Source organism: Athene noctua, chromosome Z, assembly GCF_965140245.1.
Source record: "Athene noctua chromosome Z, bAthNoc1.hap1.1, whole genome shotgun sequence".
NCBI classification, from domain to species: domain Eukaryota; kingdom Metazoa; phylum Chordata; class Aves; order Strigiformes; family Strigidae; genus Athene; species Athene noctua.
Window position 1 is genome coordinate 34,425,927 of NC_134077.1, and position 19,321 is coordinate 34,445,247.

The 19,321-nt window shown below is 41.2% G+C and overlaps 1 protein-coding gene across 4 annotated transcripts in view; it reads left to right on the forward strand.

The window, feature by feature from the left end:
• Positions 1 to 5,996: 5,996 nt before the first annotated feature.
• Positions 5,997 to 19,321, forward strand: part of EPB41L4A (erythrocyte membrane protein band 4.1 like 4A) — a 155,641-nt gene continuing 142,316 nt past the window's right edge. For 2 of the 4 annotated variants that reach the window (XM_074931968.1, XM_074931969.1), the window contains exon 1: positions 6,525 to 7,083. In XM_074931968.1, coding sequence (XP_074788069.1) covers positions 6,985 to 7,083 — 99 coding nt within the window. In that variant the 5' untranslated portion in view covers positions 6,525 to 6,984. Of the gene's footprint in view, positions 6,057 to 6,280; positions 6,458 to 6,524; positions 7,084 to 19,321 lie in introns of those variants that run through there. The other 2 variants (XM_074931967.1, XM_074931966.1) reach the window with 2 other exon arrangements.

Below are 19,321 nucleotides of genomic sequence, written 5' to 3' on the forward strand. Positions count from 1 at the left end.
GTTTCAAACTTACACTATGACAATATGAAATGTAGCAGTATCAGGACTTCAAAAATGCTGTGAATGCCTTATTTAACTCATCTGGTTTCTTAAATAACTTTTGGGTCTGAGATTGTTTTTTTCTGAAGGTAAACTTCGTTCTTTAATTTCTTTGGTTTATTAAGAGACTTCCTGTTCCATGCAGTTCTCATTTACATTTTTTTTTTTTAAAATGTTTTAAGGAAAGAATCAAAGTCTGTCAAATGATGCACACACAAACATGTCAGTCAGGTGTAACCACACTTACAAACTCCCAGGAAAGAGGCAAACTTTCCAGATCTTCCTGTTGTTCAGCCTGACTTGATAATTCCAGAAAATATGCTTTATCAGAGTGAGTCCCAGGCTCTTCAGCAAGAAATGTTCCCCATGTTCAAGGGGATGTGATAAACAGGAAGTCAATTAGACAGTTTACTGATCTGGTCTGACTTTGAACAATCCATCTGCAGGCTCAGCATCACTCAGATTCAATGACTTGGTGTAGGAGCTTGAAGGAATCCTTCCCATCCTCTGAGTACAGAAAGCAAACTTGGAAGGAAGTCACAGCAGGCTACACTGTAAAATGCTTCAGTCTGTATTTTCATCTATAAGTGTCTGAATCTACAAGATATATGACAAACTGGTTATTTCCTTGATCATTGGCAGGGAGCTGCTGAAATCCTTTTGCTTATGAAATCAACATAGGTAAGTGTAGTCACTGAAGAAAGGACATGTTTCTCCTGATTACCTACAGCACCCCATCACTATCTCATCTCATCTCATCTCATCATAGCTCATGATAGGTGACGTTCTCCAGAAAATGACTGTATTTTCTGCATTCAAGCTACAGCTAAAGAGGACTACTTTTCCAGAAAGGGCAATCCTTCATACAAAATGTATTAGAAAATCTCTAGATTTTCAGATTATCCAAAACTTGAAATCTTGATGCATACTACAGTTGACATTATTTTAGTATAGATCTCACAATATTAGAAATCGAGTTAGCTATATGAGAAAGATAGCTCTGATTTAGAAACTATGTTTAAGGTTAGCATCGAAGATTTCAATCATGAATGTGGCTGTAATATCCAGACCGGAGAGGACAAACAGAATAAAGATCTAATATCTATATTAAAAAAAAAAAAAGAAGAAGAAAAAAAAAAGAGGACATTACTTTTAAAATTAAGGTACACAGCAATAAGTTTAATAAGCTTCACAATAGTAGTCAGTAGTTTGCTCTGTCAGAGCTTCCTACTGTTGGCTTGTCTACATAAACACTGTGTTATGTTTATCTTAATTGGCATCTGTGTCACTTTAACCAGGTCTTGACTGGTTGCCTCCCTGAACTGGCTTGGAGTTCTGGCTAGGGGAATCCTCTCAGCCTGTGTTTGGCTTGCCTAAGTCATTGCTTGGGTTTAGTGTGTCCCTGGGTTCATTTCCATGGTGTGGATGGCAATGACCATCTGGAAAGCAGAACTGAGGATCTCTTGGCAATGACAGCCCACAAAACTTGCATTCAGAGAGTCGGGGAGAGGAAAAAAAGAGATGATAGTTACAGACAAACATGGTTTCTCTTGTCTTTGAACAGCATGGGGCTCAAACAACAGCAGAGTGCCTGATTATCTGAGTCCCTTGTAACCTGGCAGTCAGCACAACCAGCCCATCTTTGGGATAAAAGATGCTTCACTAAGTGTATTCAGAACAACTGCCTTTTACAAGAATATCAGAGTATATCTAGTATATCTTGGAACAGGCATAGCACCAGCTCCGTGGGCATGAGAGTTTTGGCACATCATTGCTCGTTGTCTTATCCCAAAGACATCTTTCTGGAGTTCCCTAAAGTGGTGGGAAAGAGTGCTGCAGTCTGGAGACAATAATCTTTTCTGTGATTGAGCATGGGTCTACTCAGTCCTGCTTTACTAAGAAAGGTGACAGTTTATCCATTAGGTAGTATTCTTTGAAAAAGGGATGCTTTTCAACACTGGAAGCTCACCTCCTAAATGTCCACAGATCTTCACAGCCTCTCTTTTTCTCTGACAAGGTAGTGATCTAAATTGTCAGAGCATGACTTAAAGTCCTGAAGAGAATGTGCTGGGTTTTTTTCTGTTGGTAAATTAGGTTGTTACATCTTGCCACCCAATTATCTTTACTTTTAAAACATATTTAAGTTCTGCCAAGGAAGCTGAGCATAAGCAAAATAAAACAGGATCATCTGGTTCTTCTTTGCATAGGGGCAACTTGTCAAAATCTTGACAGAGACTTTGTAAAACCACATCACACACAAAATTAGGTTCAATAAACAGTAGCTAAAGACAGAAATTTTTCTTGCTTTGATAGAAGTATACAGGTTTTGCACTTCCTAATTTTAGCTCTATAGTTTACAATAAATATTCTGAAAGATTTATTTTATATTTTTGGGTGGAGGGAGTATATCTGATGTCATGTTTTCTTTATTAAAGAATCAGAAAGTGAGAGATGCTTATGATTTCCTTATTCATGTGTTTGCAGTGATGCAATCTTCCAGGGTCTTGTTTGCTAAACAAGCAAACAAAAAGAACAATAGACTTTTACTCAGTGCCATGCCAGTGCAGAGGTCCTCAAGATGTTTATTGTTATAGAAGTACTAATAAATTAAATCAGCTGTTCAAGTGTACTTTGGGGCCTTTTAAGTTGTGGGGGTTTTGGGTTTTTTTGTGTGGGGTTTTTTTTTTTTTTTGGGGTGGGGGGTGGGGGGTGGGGTTTGTTACCACTGCATTATAGATCTGAATATAGGCATGAATTTAACATTTCTCATATTTAAGTGACCTTGGTTGGCATGTCTTACTTTAGAGGCTAAGTGTATTGCGTACAGTATAATGCCAAGTCACTACATTTTTGAAGGAAATACAAAACTGGTCAATATTTCACAACGTTTTTGACCATGGATTGTTACTATGCAGTGGATGCATATGTGTGTGATGAGTAGTAGTAACACAGAGTCCCAAGAAATCATTAGATCATGGCACCCAGAAGTGTGTTTTAAATAAAACCTTCATTAATGAAGTGAGAAATGTCAATTCATGCACACTCAAACTTCAGCTTCTGACTTCTGTAAAATGCTATGTGGAAATGATTCTTGTTCCATTACCTGCTTTAGTACTCTTTTTGGGTAGAAGAGGCCAAATAGCATGTTGAACATCTGGAGGACCTCTCTTTAAGGACTGCAGACATCTGGGGGCAGTGATGTATGGGCGGGTGGGCACGTGTTGAACCAGAGCACAGCAGAGCTGCTGCAGGGGTTGTATGTTATTTTTCCTGTAAACACCCCGGATCCTACTGTACAATAACTGTTGAACAGTAGTCTCAGCAGGAATTTTATCTTTAATGGAAGATGTATTCAGGATTGTACATTTAGCTCAAAGAGTATGTGGTGCTGCTTTTTGTTTTCATTTTAAACTTCTTGCATTAGTGCTTTTCCCTGCTCACTGTGAGCAGGGAGTCCAGGAGACTTGTCTTTACATGAGAAGGAAGATTAAAAGGTTGCTCTGTGGCTTGCTTTAAATTTTCAGTTGTTCCCTGGAAGCCCACATGGATAATTTATAGGAATTGCATTTCTACAGAATGGTAAAGAACAGTGATAGGTAGTGATAGTGATAATGGCTGAAAGAGGTCATCATGCCTCTTACTACACGTGCATCTACTGGCAGCAAATGTTTGTGAGCAAAACGGTGTAAAAATTAGTGAGAAACCAGATAAGCTAACCTGTTCTCTTTGGGCAGTTAATCTCCTTTCCAACATGTTAGAATATGGATATAAGTCATTGTAGAAGTCCTTATGGTGCTCAGTGTCTTATTTATATAACCTCATTGAAAATACTTGATTAGAGGTAAAACTGATCATTTTAATGAACGTCTACTGAATCATAGTGGCTGCAGTGAATTGCACTGGATAACTCATCAAACAGGCAAAGGCCAAAAATGCCTTTATGCTCTGGTCCTGTAGTTACATGCCTGAGTTAAACATGTCCATAAGTGTTTGTGTGATGAGAGTTTATGTCAGCAAGTTTTCCCTTGCTGTGCTTGACCTGTGTTTTTTTATTACAGAGAGAAGTAAAAAGGAGCTCAATTTCCTAATGGATATGGAAAATATATGACTATCTTACGTTTCTCACAAGTTGGCCTGATACTTGAAATACTGAGGAAGGGCTTATGTAGTATGGAGCTGCAAGAAAAGTTTGGGTCCTATGTTTTTTACCCCATAGGTAACAGTTGTTTTTCTTTCCTGAGCTCCTCAGGACTCATACTGGTTCCTAGTAGAGATCTCACCCCCTCTTCCTCTGCTCCCCTGGCTAATTTTCTCACTTCAGACCAGGACCCCTTCCAGGTTTTCACCTCAAATAATAGGTTCTGGTACAGCTGCTGAATCAGTGGCTAGCTATTGGCAGTAGCTTGTTAGGAGATAAGTTCATGTGTTAATGGCTCTGTGCTCCAAACACTGGCATCAGCTGAATGCGAATGAATAGTTTATATATTCCCTGTGGCCCAATCAGCTAATGTGCGGTAGGGTGAAACAGATCTTCAAAAGCAGTAGACATGAAGTAGTTCGCTTGGACTTATAATCAAGACTAGTTTTGATTTAAACTGCTCAGCTGTGGGATTGTGATGTAGCTATATGAGCCATTTAAAAATTATAATTAAGGGTTTTAAAACAGGTTTTGAGTTCACGGAGCCCTCCCTCTCAATTAATCAGTGATTTATACATATATAATGACTTTAACTGACTTAGGGAGTAATTTGTGTCATGATGTGCATGATATATGGATCTAAACAGACTAAAGAGGGAAAAAGGAACCATCTGTTCTCTAGAAAACCATTTGCTGTCAGAAGGATTCAAGAACGATGTTTGAAAAATGTGTGTAGAAAACCAGGAATAAATTTATGTAAATTTCTTGTGCTGACTAGATGACATTCTCATCAGGTATATATTGCCCAACCAGCAAGGTCAGGAATCAAAAAAATTTTCAAGCTTTTGCAAGACTTCATATTCTAAGTTGTTCAAAAGGCTGTATTTTTATGAACATATGCATTTAATCCTTATCTTCATGGTGTTCACGGAACACCATTTCTGCGGATAGATACAGAAATCCCAACACTCCACTGCCCAAGTTTAAACACTACTTGCACCAAACAAGAAAATGGAAGTGATACTTCCCGTAGCAGCATGGTTTTACTTAGGGCAGAGCTTTAAATGCAAGTGTATCAGTTGTTCTTTGTGCCACTATCCAGTAGGGTTGGTCAAATGAGAAATCTCCTTGTGCCCTTCTCTTGTGCAATGTGAGCAAGTTAACCATCATAAGCAAAACATTTATGCATATTCTAAAATTTGCATAGGCAAACTTTATATGATCTTCAATAGGACGACTCATGCATGCCAATTTACGCAAATGCACAGGCTTATGGGGTCAAGGCTTAACTTTCTGCCCGAGGGGTAAAAATCATAGAATATCGATGTGTGCAGCAATTAAAACACAGAGGTGGACTGGTGTGTGCTCCAGAAACTATAGAGAGCAGCTGCAAAGGCAAGTTCTTTTATATACTATCTTTTGTTCGTGGAGTTCTTTTTGTTTGCGTTTTTAATACTACTACAAGGCTGTCGGTTTTGAAATTAGCTGTACCTGTAGCAAGCTCGGTATTTAAGAGCATGCGGGAGAAAACGTTTCTTGCCAAGGCTGCTTTTAAAGTCAGCCTCTCCCGGGCCCCTCACCCGTGCCACCTGAAGTCCTTCCCCGCGAAGTACGGGGGCAAAACTCGCTCCCCGGCCGCAGGCCCCGCGGGGAGCCCCGCCGCCCGGCCGCCGCTCCTCGGGGCGGCGCGGCCCAGCAGCGCCAGCGGCGCCGCCGGGAGGGGCAGCGCTGGCAGGACGGGCGGGGACAGCCCGAGGGGGCCGGGTCGGGCCAGGCCAGCGCCGCGGCCGGGACCATCGCCCCGTCCCACCGTCCGCAACCGGCACAGCTGGGCCCCGGGAGAGGGCAGCGAGCGTCCGGCTCCGGACCTAGGGTGCCGGTGCGGTACCGTGGGAAGCGGCGCAGTGCCGCGGTCCGGTCCGCGGGCTGCGCCGGTGCCGCTGCCGGGCGGGCAGCAGCGGAGCAGCCAAGCCCAGGGGCGGCGGCGGCTCCTCGGCCTGGCAGGTGCCGTCTGCCGGCCTCCGTCTCAAAGTCGCCCCGCTGCGCCGCCGCCCGCCCGGGGGGAGCCCTGCGCGGCGGGCGGCGGACGGCAGGAGGCGGCCGGCGGCTGCCCGGCGGCTGGGTCGCGGCCGGCGGCGCGTCCCTCCGCCTCCGCCGGGGGAGGAGGCGAGCGGCTGCTGGCGCCCTTCCTACATGGCTGCGGGCAGCCCGGGGACGCCAGCGCAGCGCCCACCGGCCACTGCCGCCGCCCCGCTCCGCTAGCAGGGTCCGCGGCGGGAGGTAACGCGCTCGCCGGGCGGGGGGGACACACCCCACACCCCGGCGGCGGCGGCGGCGGCGAGTGCTCGCTCGGCGCCCGCTCCTTCACACAAAGAGGAGGCGCGGAAACGTGCGCGGACGGGGCGGGGGACGGTGTGGGTAGGCGGCTCGGTACCTCCCCGGGGCGGCAGCGGCGGGGGAACCTGCGTGACAGCCAGCCGCGGGCGAGGGCTGCGCCCTGGACTCCTTCCTAAAAAGCCGCCGGACTTTTTTCTTCCCCTTTCCCACAGGGAGCGTTCGGCACCCCCCGTCCAGGCTCTTCCGCGGGATGGCGGCGGCGGAGGGCCGCCCCGTGGGGCTGGGCGTTGCGCCCTAGCAGCCGCCGGTCTCCAGCCGCTGCGGCGGGGCGCGGAGCCGGGCGCGGAGCCGGGCGCGGAGCCGGGCGCGGGGCCGGGCGCGGCCCAGCTCCGGCTGTGCCTCAGCCCCTCTCCGCTGCCGCTCGGGGCTTTTGCCACCTCCCCGCCCCGTCCTCGGCCATCGCAGCAGGCATGGGCTGTTTCTGCGCGGTCCCGGAGGAATTTTACTGCGAAGTTTTGCTCCTGGACGAGTCCAAGCTGACCCTCACCACCCAGCAGCAGGGCATCAAGGTAAGGGCGGCCGGCGGGGCTGCGGGATGCGCTACGGGAGAGTCCCCAGGGCCGGCTCCGCGCCGTGCGGTGCGGCTGCCGGGCGGTGTCTGCCTCTCCACCGCCTTTCGGCAGCTGGGCAGGGAGCGGCGGCAGGGAAAAGGGTTTTCGGGATCCCGCGGGAGGCGAAAAGATAATTTTGTAATTTTCGTTGCTGTCGCGCAAGGGGCAGATGAATCGGAAAGACGCCGGTGGGGTAGAGGTGGCTTTGGAGACTTTACTTTTAGATACTCGCTTTAAATGAGCAGGTGCCGACCACTCCGGAGCACTCGGGACACTTGTCGGAAGTATTTTTCTGTGCGTGCTATCAACAAAAAACGAGAAAAGACGCGGCTGTGGACACGGGCTGTTGCGCACGCATGTTGAGCTGCTGTCCTCTCCCTCTGCCTTTGGCCGCTGCTCCCTACCGTGCCTTCCCCGGAGCTGCTCGCCTCTCTGGGGCAAAGGCCGCTGGCGGCGGGGCAGAGCCTGGCGCCCCCCCCTCGGCCCGGAGCGGGGAGGGCGCAGCTCCCGAACGGAGGAGTGTGGGTCCGGCCTCGTCTCCCGCCCTGTGGCCGGTGGCCCGATCGGTGGGAAAAGCTCTTGCGCTGCTGGCGCGGATGAACTCCTGAAAGTAGTCATCTGCCAAACGCTAATGAGCCCTGACAGAGCATGTGAAAACAGAGGTTTTTCTAAAGGCCCTTAACTTGGTCTTGTGTGGTTCAGCCTAATGACAACAAATGGCATGTCTCAGACATTTGAAGCCCTTGTTTGAGGAGTAGGGGGCTTGAATTTATTAGCAGTGTAAGAACAGGGTTTGGGTGTCGGATCAGAAAAAAAAATCAGTTCTGAAATTTACTGGTGGAAAGGGCTGTTCCGTTTTACTTAAGATATCCAAAGAATAAAAACCTGCATACCTGTGTGTTTCAGCTTGAATGATTAAAGTTTGGTGAAGGGGGGAGAGAGAGTCTAGATTTAACAATATAAACTGTAATCTGTGGCACTACTAGCTCTGCATGTATTGAAATTTGTCAAGCTTTGCTGAATCAGCTGCCTGCAAATAGGCTCATAAATCCATGCTTAGCACAGAGGAAGCAAATCAAGGTGACGCTGGAATTCAGTACCTATGTTGGGTCTTTGAAGTTTAAACGCTTTTGAAAAACTTAACTTTATATGTACATATGTGGGTATGTTATGCATGCATGTATGATTTTGTTGCCTACACTTGTGCAGTTGCAGAAGAAATATATTAAAAGAATAATCTGCAGAGATAGTCCTTGCAACTTCATGTATCCAGACCCTGGAAGGTGACGGATGCCTGATAAAAAATAATGTCCCGTGGGAAAGAAAGGGTCTGAAGATGCAACGTCTTTTTAAGATCACATGACTTGCGGTGTTTGGAACCGGCTAGTTTAAGATGAGGGTGTGGTTTCCTGCCATTCTTAGTGTGATCTGAATGTGGTATGATCCTAAAGATTTCACCCCTTCCACCTGCTCCTTCTGTGTCTTGAATCTAACCATGGAGCAGTCAGAGTCAGTTTGGAACAGTGTGCAGATCTTACAGAAAACTAATAGTTTGTTAGCATTTTGGGGCAGACATTGACACTACACAGCAGGGAACTTTAGGGGAAGGAGATTCTTCCTTTCTGTAGCAGAGTGTGTTTTTTTCTTTTTAAGATTAAATTTGTATTAATGTGAAACCACACCCCAGCACTGTAGCGCCATGAGCCTTTGAAAACCTACAGAGAGTAACTGCATAGCTCTCCCCAGTCAATGGTTTCCACCATTGTGTTCTCCTTCCCCTTTGTACTTACACAAGTGTTTGTGCAGCTGCAAGTAAAGAGCAGCGCCTGTCCGGTTGAAGGGTAACCACTGGTTTTCCTTTTGCTGGGTTAGTATTTAGCTGGATCAGTGCCTTGATCCACTGGAGGAGGGCAGGACTGGCTCTTTCAACTGAGTCTTGGCTTACGCCATTTTAAACTGCTCAGGGAGCATTTGTGTTGTTTTTATTTTACATGTTCCACTGAAGTTACATGATTATTTCTTAGTAAAACAGAAGCAGAAACAAAATTTAAAATTTGTCATGTTCTGTCATTTGTCACTTTAACCTTGAAATATTAATGTTTTGTTTTAATTCTTTTGTTAGCATGTATATATCTGAAAATGCAGAGTCTTATGATTTATTCAGTTTTGGCACCAAGGTATAGATTATGAGTGTTCTTATTTATTTTATTTTAAAATAAAGATTTCCTTAGAACTTAAGATTTCTGGATGTGATCTTTCTTTTGTCTTCCCACTTCTACTTGGGTTCACAGCTACCAGGAAATTCAAGTTTTTGGTACTGTTGCACAGACCTTGACTATTGTAAGAGCAGAGATTGTAAGTAGTTACAAAAGCAACTTCGTTCTTGTCTTTTCCCTCAAGCAGATGCATGTCTGCTAGAAATAAAAACCACAACTTAATAGCTATTTACTGTCTGTGTACTTACTTGATATTAGTGGATTTAGTCCTATTGGCTTTGAAGGGTGGAAGACTCAGCTCTGTGATTTTAGGAGTCCTAGGCAACTTCATTTCTTCAGTGAATCTGAAATAAATGCATGAAGTAGATACTAATTTCTGAACTGATGTAGGGCTTCAAAGATGCATTATTTAGTTTGCATGGTAGTTATTTCTAGCTTGGTATGCTTGACAGCAAGTGTATGCAGCAAAATATGACATTTTTGGATTACCGTTTTTTTAACACGTTCTTGGTACTAGAGTGGACTTTAAATTGTACTTCAGATTAAAACAATTAAAAGAATTGGCACAAGACTGGGGCTTTATGTGCAATTTAGATAGTTGTCTCTGTGGATTTCACAGCGCTTGTTAGGGAAAGGAAAGCATTTTTTTTTTCTGGTTCGAAGTGGGCAAGCTGAGGTGCAAAGAGATCTAGTGACTTTTCCGACAGTGCAACAGGAGCCAGGAATAAAGTTCCCAGCCTTCTGTGCTGGTAGCAGCTGGCCAGTCGGCTGTGGGCCACCACTGTCTGGATAAGTTTGTGATGATCTCTTCCTTGTAATTGCTTAAACTGACTTTTGCTTCTCATAGTTTGTTTTTGTGTTCTCACTGTTACCAGTTCTGTTCGCTCTCTATGTCTTTGTACTTTAAGGTCAAAGCATTGTTGTGTGAAAATGTAGAAGCTGGCTTTCCAGTTTTAGGGTTTACAGCAGACTGATAATAGCTGGATAATCAAGAAAGGTCATGAAGTATCTCATAATCTCAATTTTTATGTTTCCCTGTAGTAAATAAGCAGTGACATACTTTGGAAAGTACATGTTTTGGGATAATAAAGTAATGGCAGCTGTTAGTCTAAGCAATTTTGCATTAAAAGGAGCTATTCACCATGTTCTGTTACAATTTGTCTAATCAAGGTATATGGTCATAGAAAAGGGTGTTCAAAATGCTGATTACAAAATGGATTTTTAACAGACTTTTGCTACAAATATGATAAGAATCAGCTGTTAACTGAAAAATAATCACTTCCAGGACTGTTAATTTGACTCATCTTCACATAGATTAACAATACTTTTAAGTGTTTTTATGGTACAGTACTACCTTCAAAGTAGGTATACTTTATTTGTTGATGCACAAGACATGTCAGCAGTGTTTTCACATGATAGCTGACTGATGGGTTGTGGGCATTACCTATTTTGACTCTGTTAAGAATTGGAGTAATTGTCCTCACAGAAGGAGGATAGTGTGCCTTGTTGCACAAATTTGTTATTGAAGGTCAAGGAAACCTCTGTGGACCCTTGGAAAATACTGCTATGAAGCCTATTTGTGATTAGCTGTTTCAGAAAGAATGATCATCCTGTAATGTGTATGTAAAAGGAATTCAACAACTCTTTTACTAATTTTTCTTGAAAACATTATTTAAGGCAAATGTTAGTTTTCTTTTTCCCGAACCAGTTAAAAATATTATACATCACTCTATTTTATGTTTGTATTTCTGTGGCTGAAATAAAGTTCTTCAAAAAATACTAGCTACTTCTTCAGTGAACAAGCTCTCTAATTAGTCTTAAGCCATCTGGTTATTGCAGTTTTGAAGGGTTCCTTGGAATTCCTCTCTGAGCACTATTTTTGTGCTGTCAAAGTCCCGTTTATTTTGACATGTGTGATGGGTCAACAGCAAAGTTTCATTATAGGACAAATGATGAATAGGATAGATACACTGATTCTTCCTGGAAGACTCCATTTACATATAGTATATGTTCTGTAACATTATTTTATTAGGGAGTACCACCTAATAGTGATATTCTGGCCACCATACCACTTAATTGGTATGTTAAGGTGTAATTGTGATATACAAGACTGTCTGTGGCCTTCCATATAGAGTTTAATTTCATGGTGTATAAGCTACATTTACAGGTCAAATGTACTCGATCTCCAAATAAAGTGTGTGGCTTTTCTCTGGGAAATAAGCAGACAGATTTTTCTTTGTGGTGGTTCACTGAGTATTTGACAAAATGAGATCCAACAGTCTAAAAGCAGGCATGGTTTAAAAAATTAAACAGAAACCACACACACACAAATACCTGAAACAGTGAGTGACTGAGGTTAGAAACTGTGCTAAATGACTTGATATGTAAAAAACATGAGTGGGTTCATCGGAGTAGGATACATGTTGTTAAGAAACTTAGGAATGATTGACAATATGATTTACTATGATATAAAGAAATAGGTAAACATACCATTTATTAGAAAGTTTTTTTGGGATTATTCTGACATTATTCTTTTTTCACTTCCCTTTGAAGTTTGCTGTTCATTTCTTGTTTGGTTTGGTTTTTTTTTGAATCTGAGCAGTTCCAGGCTTCATGCCTTTAAAATTTAGTATATACGGAAAATGAGGGGTGCACTTTTGGATTAAGTTAATTTAGCTCTAGGGACTCCAGGGTGTCAGTATGGGAATGGCAGGCTCCTGTTTTTTTCCCTGGTGAAAATACTTAATGAATGCACGAGTCAGCAGGAAATAGAGCCCTATGAATAGAAAGAGCTTAGATTGTGTTAATTATTCTAATTGAGAGTTGTCATTAAAACTCAAATTGGTAGTAATTTTCTGGTTGAATATGGAATGTATTCTTTGTGATAGTGATTTGTGCTGTTTTATACTTTTACTTTTTAAAAAAGGAAATCATCTTTCTGTGAGAAATGTTCTTAATTATGCAGGTACACTGTTTCAGAAATCCTAAAAATCTTTTTAATGGTAGATGGCAGTTGTTTTCCACCTATGGTAAAATTTGCTTACCACCTACAGTAATTACTAAACCTTTCCTTTGCCCTGTTTGGTATTGATTAATAGATACTTCGCAGGCAAGTTCTTCTAGATGTTCAGAATACTGTTTTGAAAGGAGTAGTTAATAAAAAGTGAATTGTTTAAAAAGACACAATCTTGAAATCCAGAATTTTATTTTTTGTTTGAAACACTGAAAATGGTACTTAGAAAAACTGATACGATTCTAGGTTGGAAACCTCCTAATTTCTTTACTTTATAAAGGTACAGTTCTGTGTTATGTGTGCATATTTTGCACAGCAGCAGAGAAAATAGACGATACTGTCAAGCTCCAGGTATTAATCAGTACATGTTTTATTGTTTAGTGTTGTAGATACAATACACCTAAGGACTGTTTGTAACAAAAGCAACAAAAAATGTTAACAAAGATGTAAATTAATGATATTCCATAGCACTTCCATATTAGAAAGATGCTGCTCTTTCTCTAAATTTCTACTATGGGTATAAATAGTGATCTGCACAGTGACTACAAGATGATGCATGTGGAATTGTGCATTATTTCAGTCCTCTAAAGATGGACTGAAATAGTGCATAATTGTGGTCAAAAAAGAATGAAAGGAACAAAAGGGCTCATGAACCTTGCCTGTTAACTACTTCTCAAAATTACTGTCACGTATTTGAAATAGATTAGTAATTTCACCAGTATCTTTACAGATGAGACCAGCAATTTTGAATACCCCAGGGAATAACCATAAAATAAATGAACACCAAGATACTTTGTTTTCCCTAGGTGCACTTAACTAAATTAATGAAACCAGCATGACAGGAAGAAGGAAATCCATTAACTTTTAAATGAAGTCACCTCTTAGTCAACCTGAGGTCTGAGCAATAGTATTGTTAGAGGGGTCTGTTTTACTAGTTTCAATGAGCAATAATTTCTTAGTATAACGAGGGCAAATGTAAGGTGTGTGAGGTGGCCTTCTTATTAAATGCTTTTGGATTTCTGTAACTTGAATTGAGCATTTCTTACATTATTTAGTACAGTTAAATACCATCTGTTGATATTTTATTAATTTTAGTTTACTAAAGTTCTAAACTAAAATTCAACTGCAGAATTGCAACCCTTCCCCTCAAGAAAGAAAACTGTTAAAAATTACCACAATATGAGTGGAACTCTTGAAGAGACTGAATGATTTGAAAGGTGCTTCAGAAAAAGAATTTCGTTAAGAATCTATAGATCAGCGTCAGTTCACACTGTAAAATACCTGTTGCCATGATAATATTAAACACATGAGAAAAAGAGGTGTATTGGTCATGTGGCATCATTACTAATGTCCATATTTTTGGTACAAAGATGAGAGATTACTGATGCATTCTCCTTTCTTAATTCTTGTCAGTGTTTTTTTATTTCTTTAACCTCTTATTTTCCTCAAGAAGATTTAGGTTTTGTAATGATAGAGTACGTATATTAGCTGCATTTTATTCATAAGTGAGATCTTTGCAAGTAAATATTCACATGTCAGTATCTGGGTAGAATTTTGCAGGCTGCATTTTTAGTACACATTTTAGATGCTGTCTTTTTGATCAGATCTTGTGCTTACTGTATACCAGTTTAATTTCATGGTTTAAAATGAAGATTCTGATTTCAGTACTGATTGTGCTTTTGTTCCCACTTCTTCATTTGCATCCTGCATTGGGGATGGTAGAACACTGGAGGCACTGAGGTCAAAGGGACATGCTTGGGGTCAACCCATGCTATTATTTAGTAGTGGAAAACCAATAGAAACATTGCAGAATGAGGAGACCTCTGCTTCTTTGGTTTTGCTGCAGCATTAAGAGGGGAACCTGCTTATTTTGCCAAGTGGGGAATGAGCTTTTTTATCTCTGATAGAAGACTGTATTGCTTGATTTGTGACCATAAATACTGGTTTTGTTTAAAGCTAAAATTTCAACATCACCATGAACATACCATACGTTGTTTTGCCTGTTGTCGGACCAGTCATAAGTAAACTCTGCTTAGTGACTCTTTGGGAGGCAGGTGCTTACCTGTAAGAAAATAAGTCAGGATGGTCCAATCTGAGGTGGAACACAGGCAGCAGTAATTACACAGCCAGTGGATCTGCATTCTTTATTTGGAGAAAGGAGAAGAAAACCGGTAGTATTGGGGAGGTCAGAAATCAAGAGAGGAGCAGGTGGGAGTATGAGTGAGAGAGGAAAATAAATGCTATGATGACAATGGAAGAGACTTGTTTTGAAATGTAATTCTAGTAGTACCTTTCCAGAGCTGGAAAAAGACACTTCAGTATTTCTTTGCATTGATAGTACAGATCATCATTACTGAAAATAACAACTAAAATTTAAAATGCCCGTGTAGGGATTTTTTGATCATTCTTCATGGAAATCTTAAGTGAGTTGAATGCATCATTAACCTATAGTACCAGGGGTGTTACGTTAAAGCTTGGTTGTTAGAAGTCTCGGAGGTTTGTAAGGATTTCTTTTAAACAAACCCTTCTTTCTTATTGCTCCTTGTGAACTTTTTAATTCTGTCTTGGTGTGACGTGAGGGAAGGCATACCAGTGGCAAACCCTCCCTCCTACCATGTATTTATATTCGTCATGTTTAATAAGGAGAATCTTTTTCATTCTGTGAAATCCAGCTGCTCCTTCTGCTTAGATTTAAAATATATAATAATAGTCAAAGATAGTTACTAATGTAGAGGAAAAAGTGGGCTATATTTTGTATGGCTCATGTACTTATTTGTCACTATTTACCTTTTGGATTTTGTAGGGTTACAAATGGCTCTCTGTAAACCAGACAAGAGGACACTGTCTTCCTGTACTTCTTGAAATTGTGTGTAAAATGTATGTGTGTAAAATCTGTATGTGGTTGTATGAGCCACTTTGGTAATAAGCGGCTCAGCACTTTACTATCTTTCCTGTGTTCTCAGGAAAATGAGAACTGAATGCACAGAGGAATAAATTATTAGGCTGTGTGAGACAGAATGCGTTTTAGTAATGGAAAAGGAGGATCTCAGTTGCATGAAAAGTATTTAGAAGGCAGAAAATGCATTTTCCCTATGTAATTAGTGGTAAAATTTGGCATGGCTACTAATGTGTGGAAGCACATGCTTTAACACATTGCAGAGCTAAAGGCAATTGAGCATCTTGCTGGACTGAGCCAGAGGAAAGACAGTCCAGATAAAGAAGCACCAGACCTTGTTCTTGTTTGCCGCATACTGTGTATTTCACTGTACATTCTCATTTATATCTGAGAACAAACTATTTGTAGTGTCACCAAAAATATTTTCTACCTGTAGTAATACCCACTTCTGATTTATTAAATGCTGAAGATCTGGTTTATTATTAATCTTTTAAATAAATGAAATATCGAAAAATTAGAGTTCTAGTTTTGTTTCATCAGATTTATTCAGATTCCCAGTGTGACAGTGTAAAAAAAAAAAAGCGTCAAGCTTCTTTCCTATTTGGTGGATGAATGGTGGCTAGAAGGAATGTAATGAGGTTTAGTTCTTTTTCCCCTCAGAATACCAGAACAAGTGCTGTCTTTATAAGGGGCTACATTCAGAACCATATGGGAAAATACACTTTTTTTTTGTTTAATGCCAGTTTAATGACTTCTACAGGGCACTGGTGAAACTAGCTACCGAGAACTAAAAAAATGAGGAGGAACACTTACGTGAGTAATGAAGAGTTAAGTTCAGCACTGACTTACAACTTGAAGCAAATGGTAAGATGTCCTTTCTGAAAAGATGGAGTCTCTGAATATTGATATGACACATAATATGAAAGCAGACTCTCCACAACTTTCTACTGGGGGCATCTTAAACTCTCCTCAAAACTAGCAGGTGTTGGCCAGCACCAGAGACAGAAGAATACTGCATGAGACCTTGCTTCTGCTCTAATTGTCTTTTGGTGGTGTTTGCCTATGGTATAAAAGATGGCTGTTGTTTATACAGTAGTATAATCTTCTCATCAAGGCCGTTGAAGGGAAAAGAGGTAATTTGTCAGAAACAAATGGGACTGGAAAGCCATGACTGCTACTACTATTTCAGTTTTTGTTCATGCTGAGGAACTATCAGATTCTTGTTTCCTATGGTTTCCCGTGGCCTTGTCTGTACTACCTGGGAAGACAATATGAGGGAGTGCAAGGACCCCATTGCATCGTGGGCTGAGTGGTGCAGCTGGCCACATTTACGCTGTGTTGCACACAGCCCTGACCTCCCCCTTTGGGGCTCCTTTGAAGTCTACTTGATGCTGACAATCTTTTGTCTGTATGGTTGGTTTATTCCATATGCCAAAATAACAGAAAGCCAAGTCTCAAACTATCATACTTCTGATTGTCATAGCATGAATGTAAGAGGTGAGTGGTATGTGTCAGGGTGCTTTGAAGGCACATGCATTGCTGGGTAATGTTGAAGGCTGGCTGGTGTAACTGAAACCAAGTTGTTTGTATGACCATGCAGCAAATAACCCTTGTCAACTGTTCCTGGATCAGAGTAAGTTAGAAAACTTTAGAAGGGGTCTTGGGAGAAACATAGCTTGTGTTCAGTAGTGGTGATCAGGAATAAAATGCCCTGGGCAAATGAAGGACATGAAAATTGGCAGCATGGTTACCCTTGCAAAAAATCTTTCTCTATTGTTTCCTCTGTGAAAGAAGGGAAGAAAGCTGCAAGACCTTGTAGTGGATCCTTTTGAAGAGGTGTGTCAATGTCCTGACTTGCCCTCAGCTTTTTAGGTTTAATTTGCATTGGCTGCTTTGGGTAGAGGAGGAGTGAGTGGGTTTAAAGGTGCTTTTTAATAATATTTTCAGGATAGAATAAAGCCCTTAAGTTTAAAAGATCAAATACTTTGCCTCTGTTTTGAAGTGATATCAGATTCTTCAGCCATACTCCTTCCCTTATTCTTTTTTTCTCTCTAAAAGTCCCTCAGCGGGACCTAGATGTTCCAAAACATGCCCATATGCATTTTCTTTCCGTGTGTAACATTTAAGTTGGCTGAACACTTCAGTTCTCTTTTCAGTGTGTGCATTCTTCACCTGGAAGATAGCAAGCTTTAAAGCTGTGGGATCATACTTGCAAAAAAAAGCTTTTGGTGTCCTTTAAAGGTATCACATTTATTCTGGATTATTTTGATTAGTCTTTTGTTCTTCAGTGTTAAGGCTTGACAAATGATAGTGCCTTTAAAGTCACTTCTACAAACTGTCTTTCTCCAAAAATGTGGGGATATTCTCTGCTCTGCTCTCCTAGCGCTCCAGATAGAAATGGATGAGATTTACTTGTAATTCCTTCAGCTGTTCCTCCAGTGTCCCTGGGCTGTTCCTGCAAAAGCCAGTTCTCTTCTTCATGCAGTGATTTGGTAATAACATTACTTTTTCCGGTGAAAGCAACAGTGAGTTACCAAAGACTAGTTGAAATTGTGGACCCGGTTTTAATTCCAATGAAGACAGTAGGTGTTCTGTTGTGCTTTGGCACTAACTTCAAGAGGAGCCAAATTGGAACCAATTTTTCTGCAGGCAAGCTCAATTAGTAAATGATGATGCTGAAAATAAAATGTGTTAGATCTTGTATGAAGATGTTAGATGTTGTTCACATAAAAGAAATGTATTAACTTTCTACCTTCGAAATAAAAGTTGAACCTTTTCTTAGTCATCCATGGCCTTTCCTCAGCATTTAGATTTTTACTCTGACTTTTCAGAGCATGAAAGCTGTGTTTGTTACTTTCATGACTGAATCTTTATTCGGTGATCTTAGATCTGTTTTATCTCTTCTTCCACTTTCCTGAAAAAATTCTGCTATAGAAGCAGGTTTCATGAACTATCTGCTGAAGTTTGTTTAAAGACAAACTGCAAGGCAGACCATGCTTATTTATGATGTCTGCTGCTTTGTGAAAAGGTGAACAAAAGTCAGCATGGATAGTCAGAAAAACAACAGATTTATTTTTGATATTGTGTGTGTGTCTGTACAGAAATTGGAGGAGTCTTGGTGAAATTAAGATGTTTGGGGAGAGTGATCTATAAAATGTCAGAAGGAAGGAACTCAGTACTTTCTCAGTACTTCCTTTCTTTTGTTGTAAATCTTCTTTGCAGTGATTTGTCCTGTTCGTGTTTTTGTAAGAGCTTGAAATTTTTACTGTAGCACACAGAAACTCCAGGAGAAGGCAGAAGTCCTGCAGGAGAGCATGCTTCTGACTTGGCATACTTTGTTGAAAAGAGACTTTGTTCAGAGGGAATTAAACTGTCTGCACTGAGTTTACCGAAAATGAATCAAACCCAGCTTTTTATTATAGATGTGGGGTTTTTTTTCCTCTTACATAATTTGTATCAGACCATGACACTTTCTATTTTCTTGATAGTTTTAAATGTATTTTTTGGGTTTGGTTTCTTTTTTTTTTTTGTCCATGAGTATTATATTGGTCAGGGTTGAAGCTTTGCAGTATGGCAGGATACAGAAGTACTTTTTGCTGCTGTGTGTGACATACATGCAGTGTGCTTATAGAACCGTCCCTCCAAGAAAATTAATCCAGAACTTTTCATAAACAAATAATGCACCCAAAGAAGCTCCAAAGTGAAAGGGTAAGGAAAATTTTCTTCAGTATTATTTAATCCTACCATGTGTCTTCTCTTGGTGGTGATTCAAAGCAGCTAGATTTTTATATTCCTGCTCTACTAAAGTTTAAGCATGTACTTGAAAAGTCACAAAAGTACAAGTGTTCATTACTGCATTCACCTGTCTTTTGAAGTTATATAAATGTATGCTATGCCCATCTCTATGCTCACCTTGAGGTGATGATGCTATGTGTGTTTGTATTTAATCCACTAATGGTTTGATGTAATTCTGTTGAAATTGGTGGAGTTTCTTCTGCCTTTGCCTACAGTCGATGAAGGTTCTTCATATTAATATACATTTTTTCCTACATAAATCACACCACATAGAGT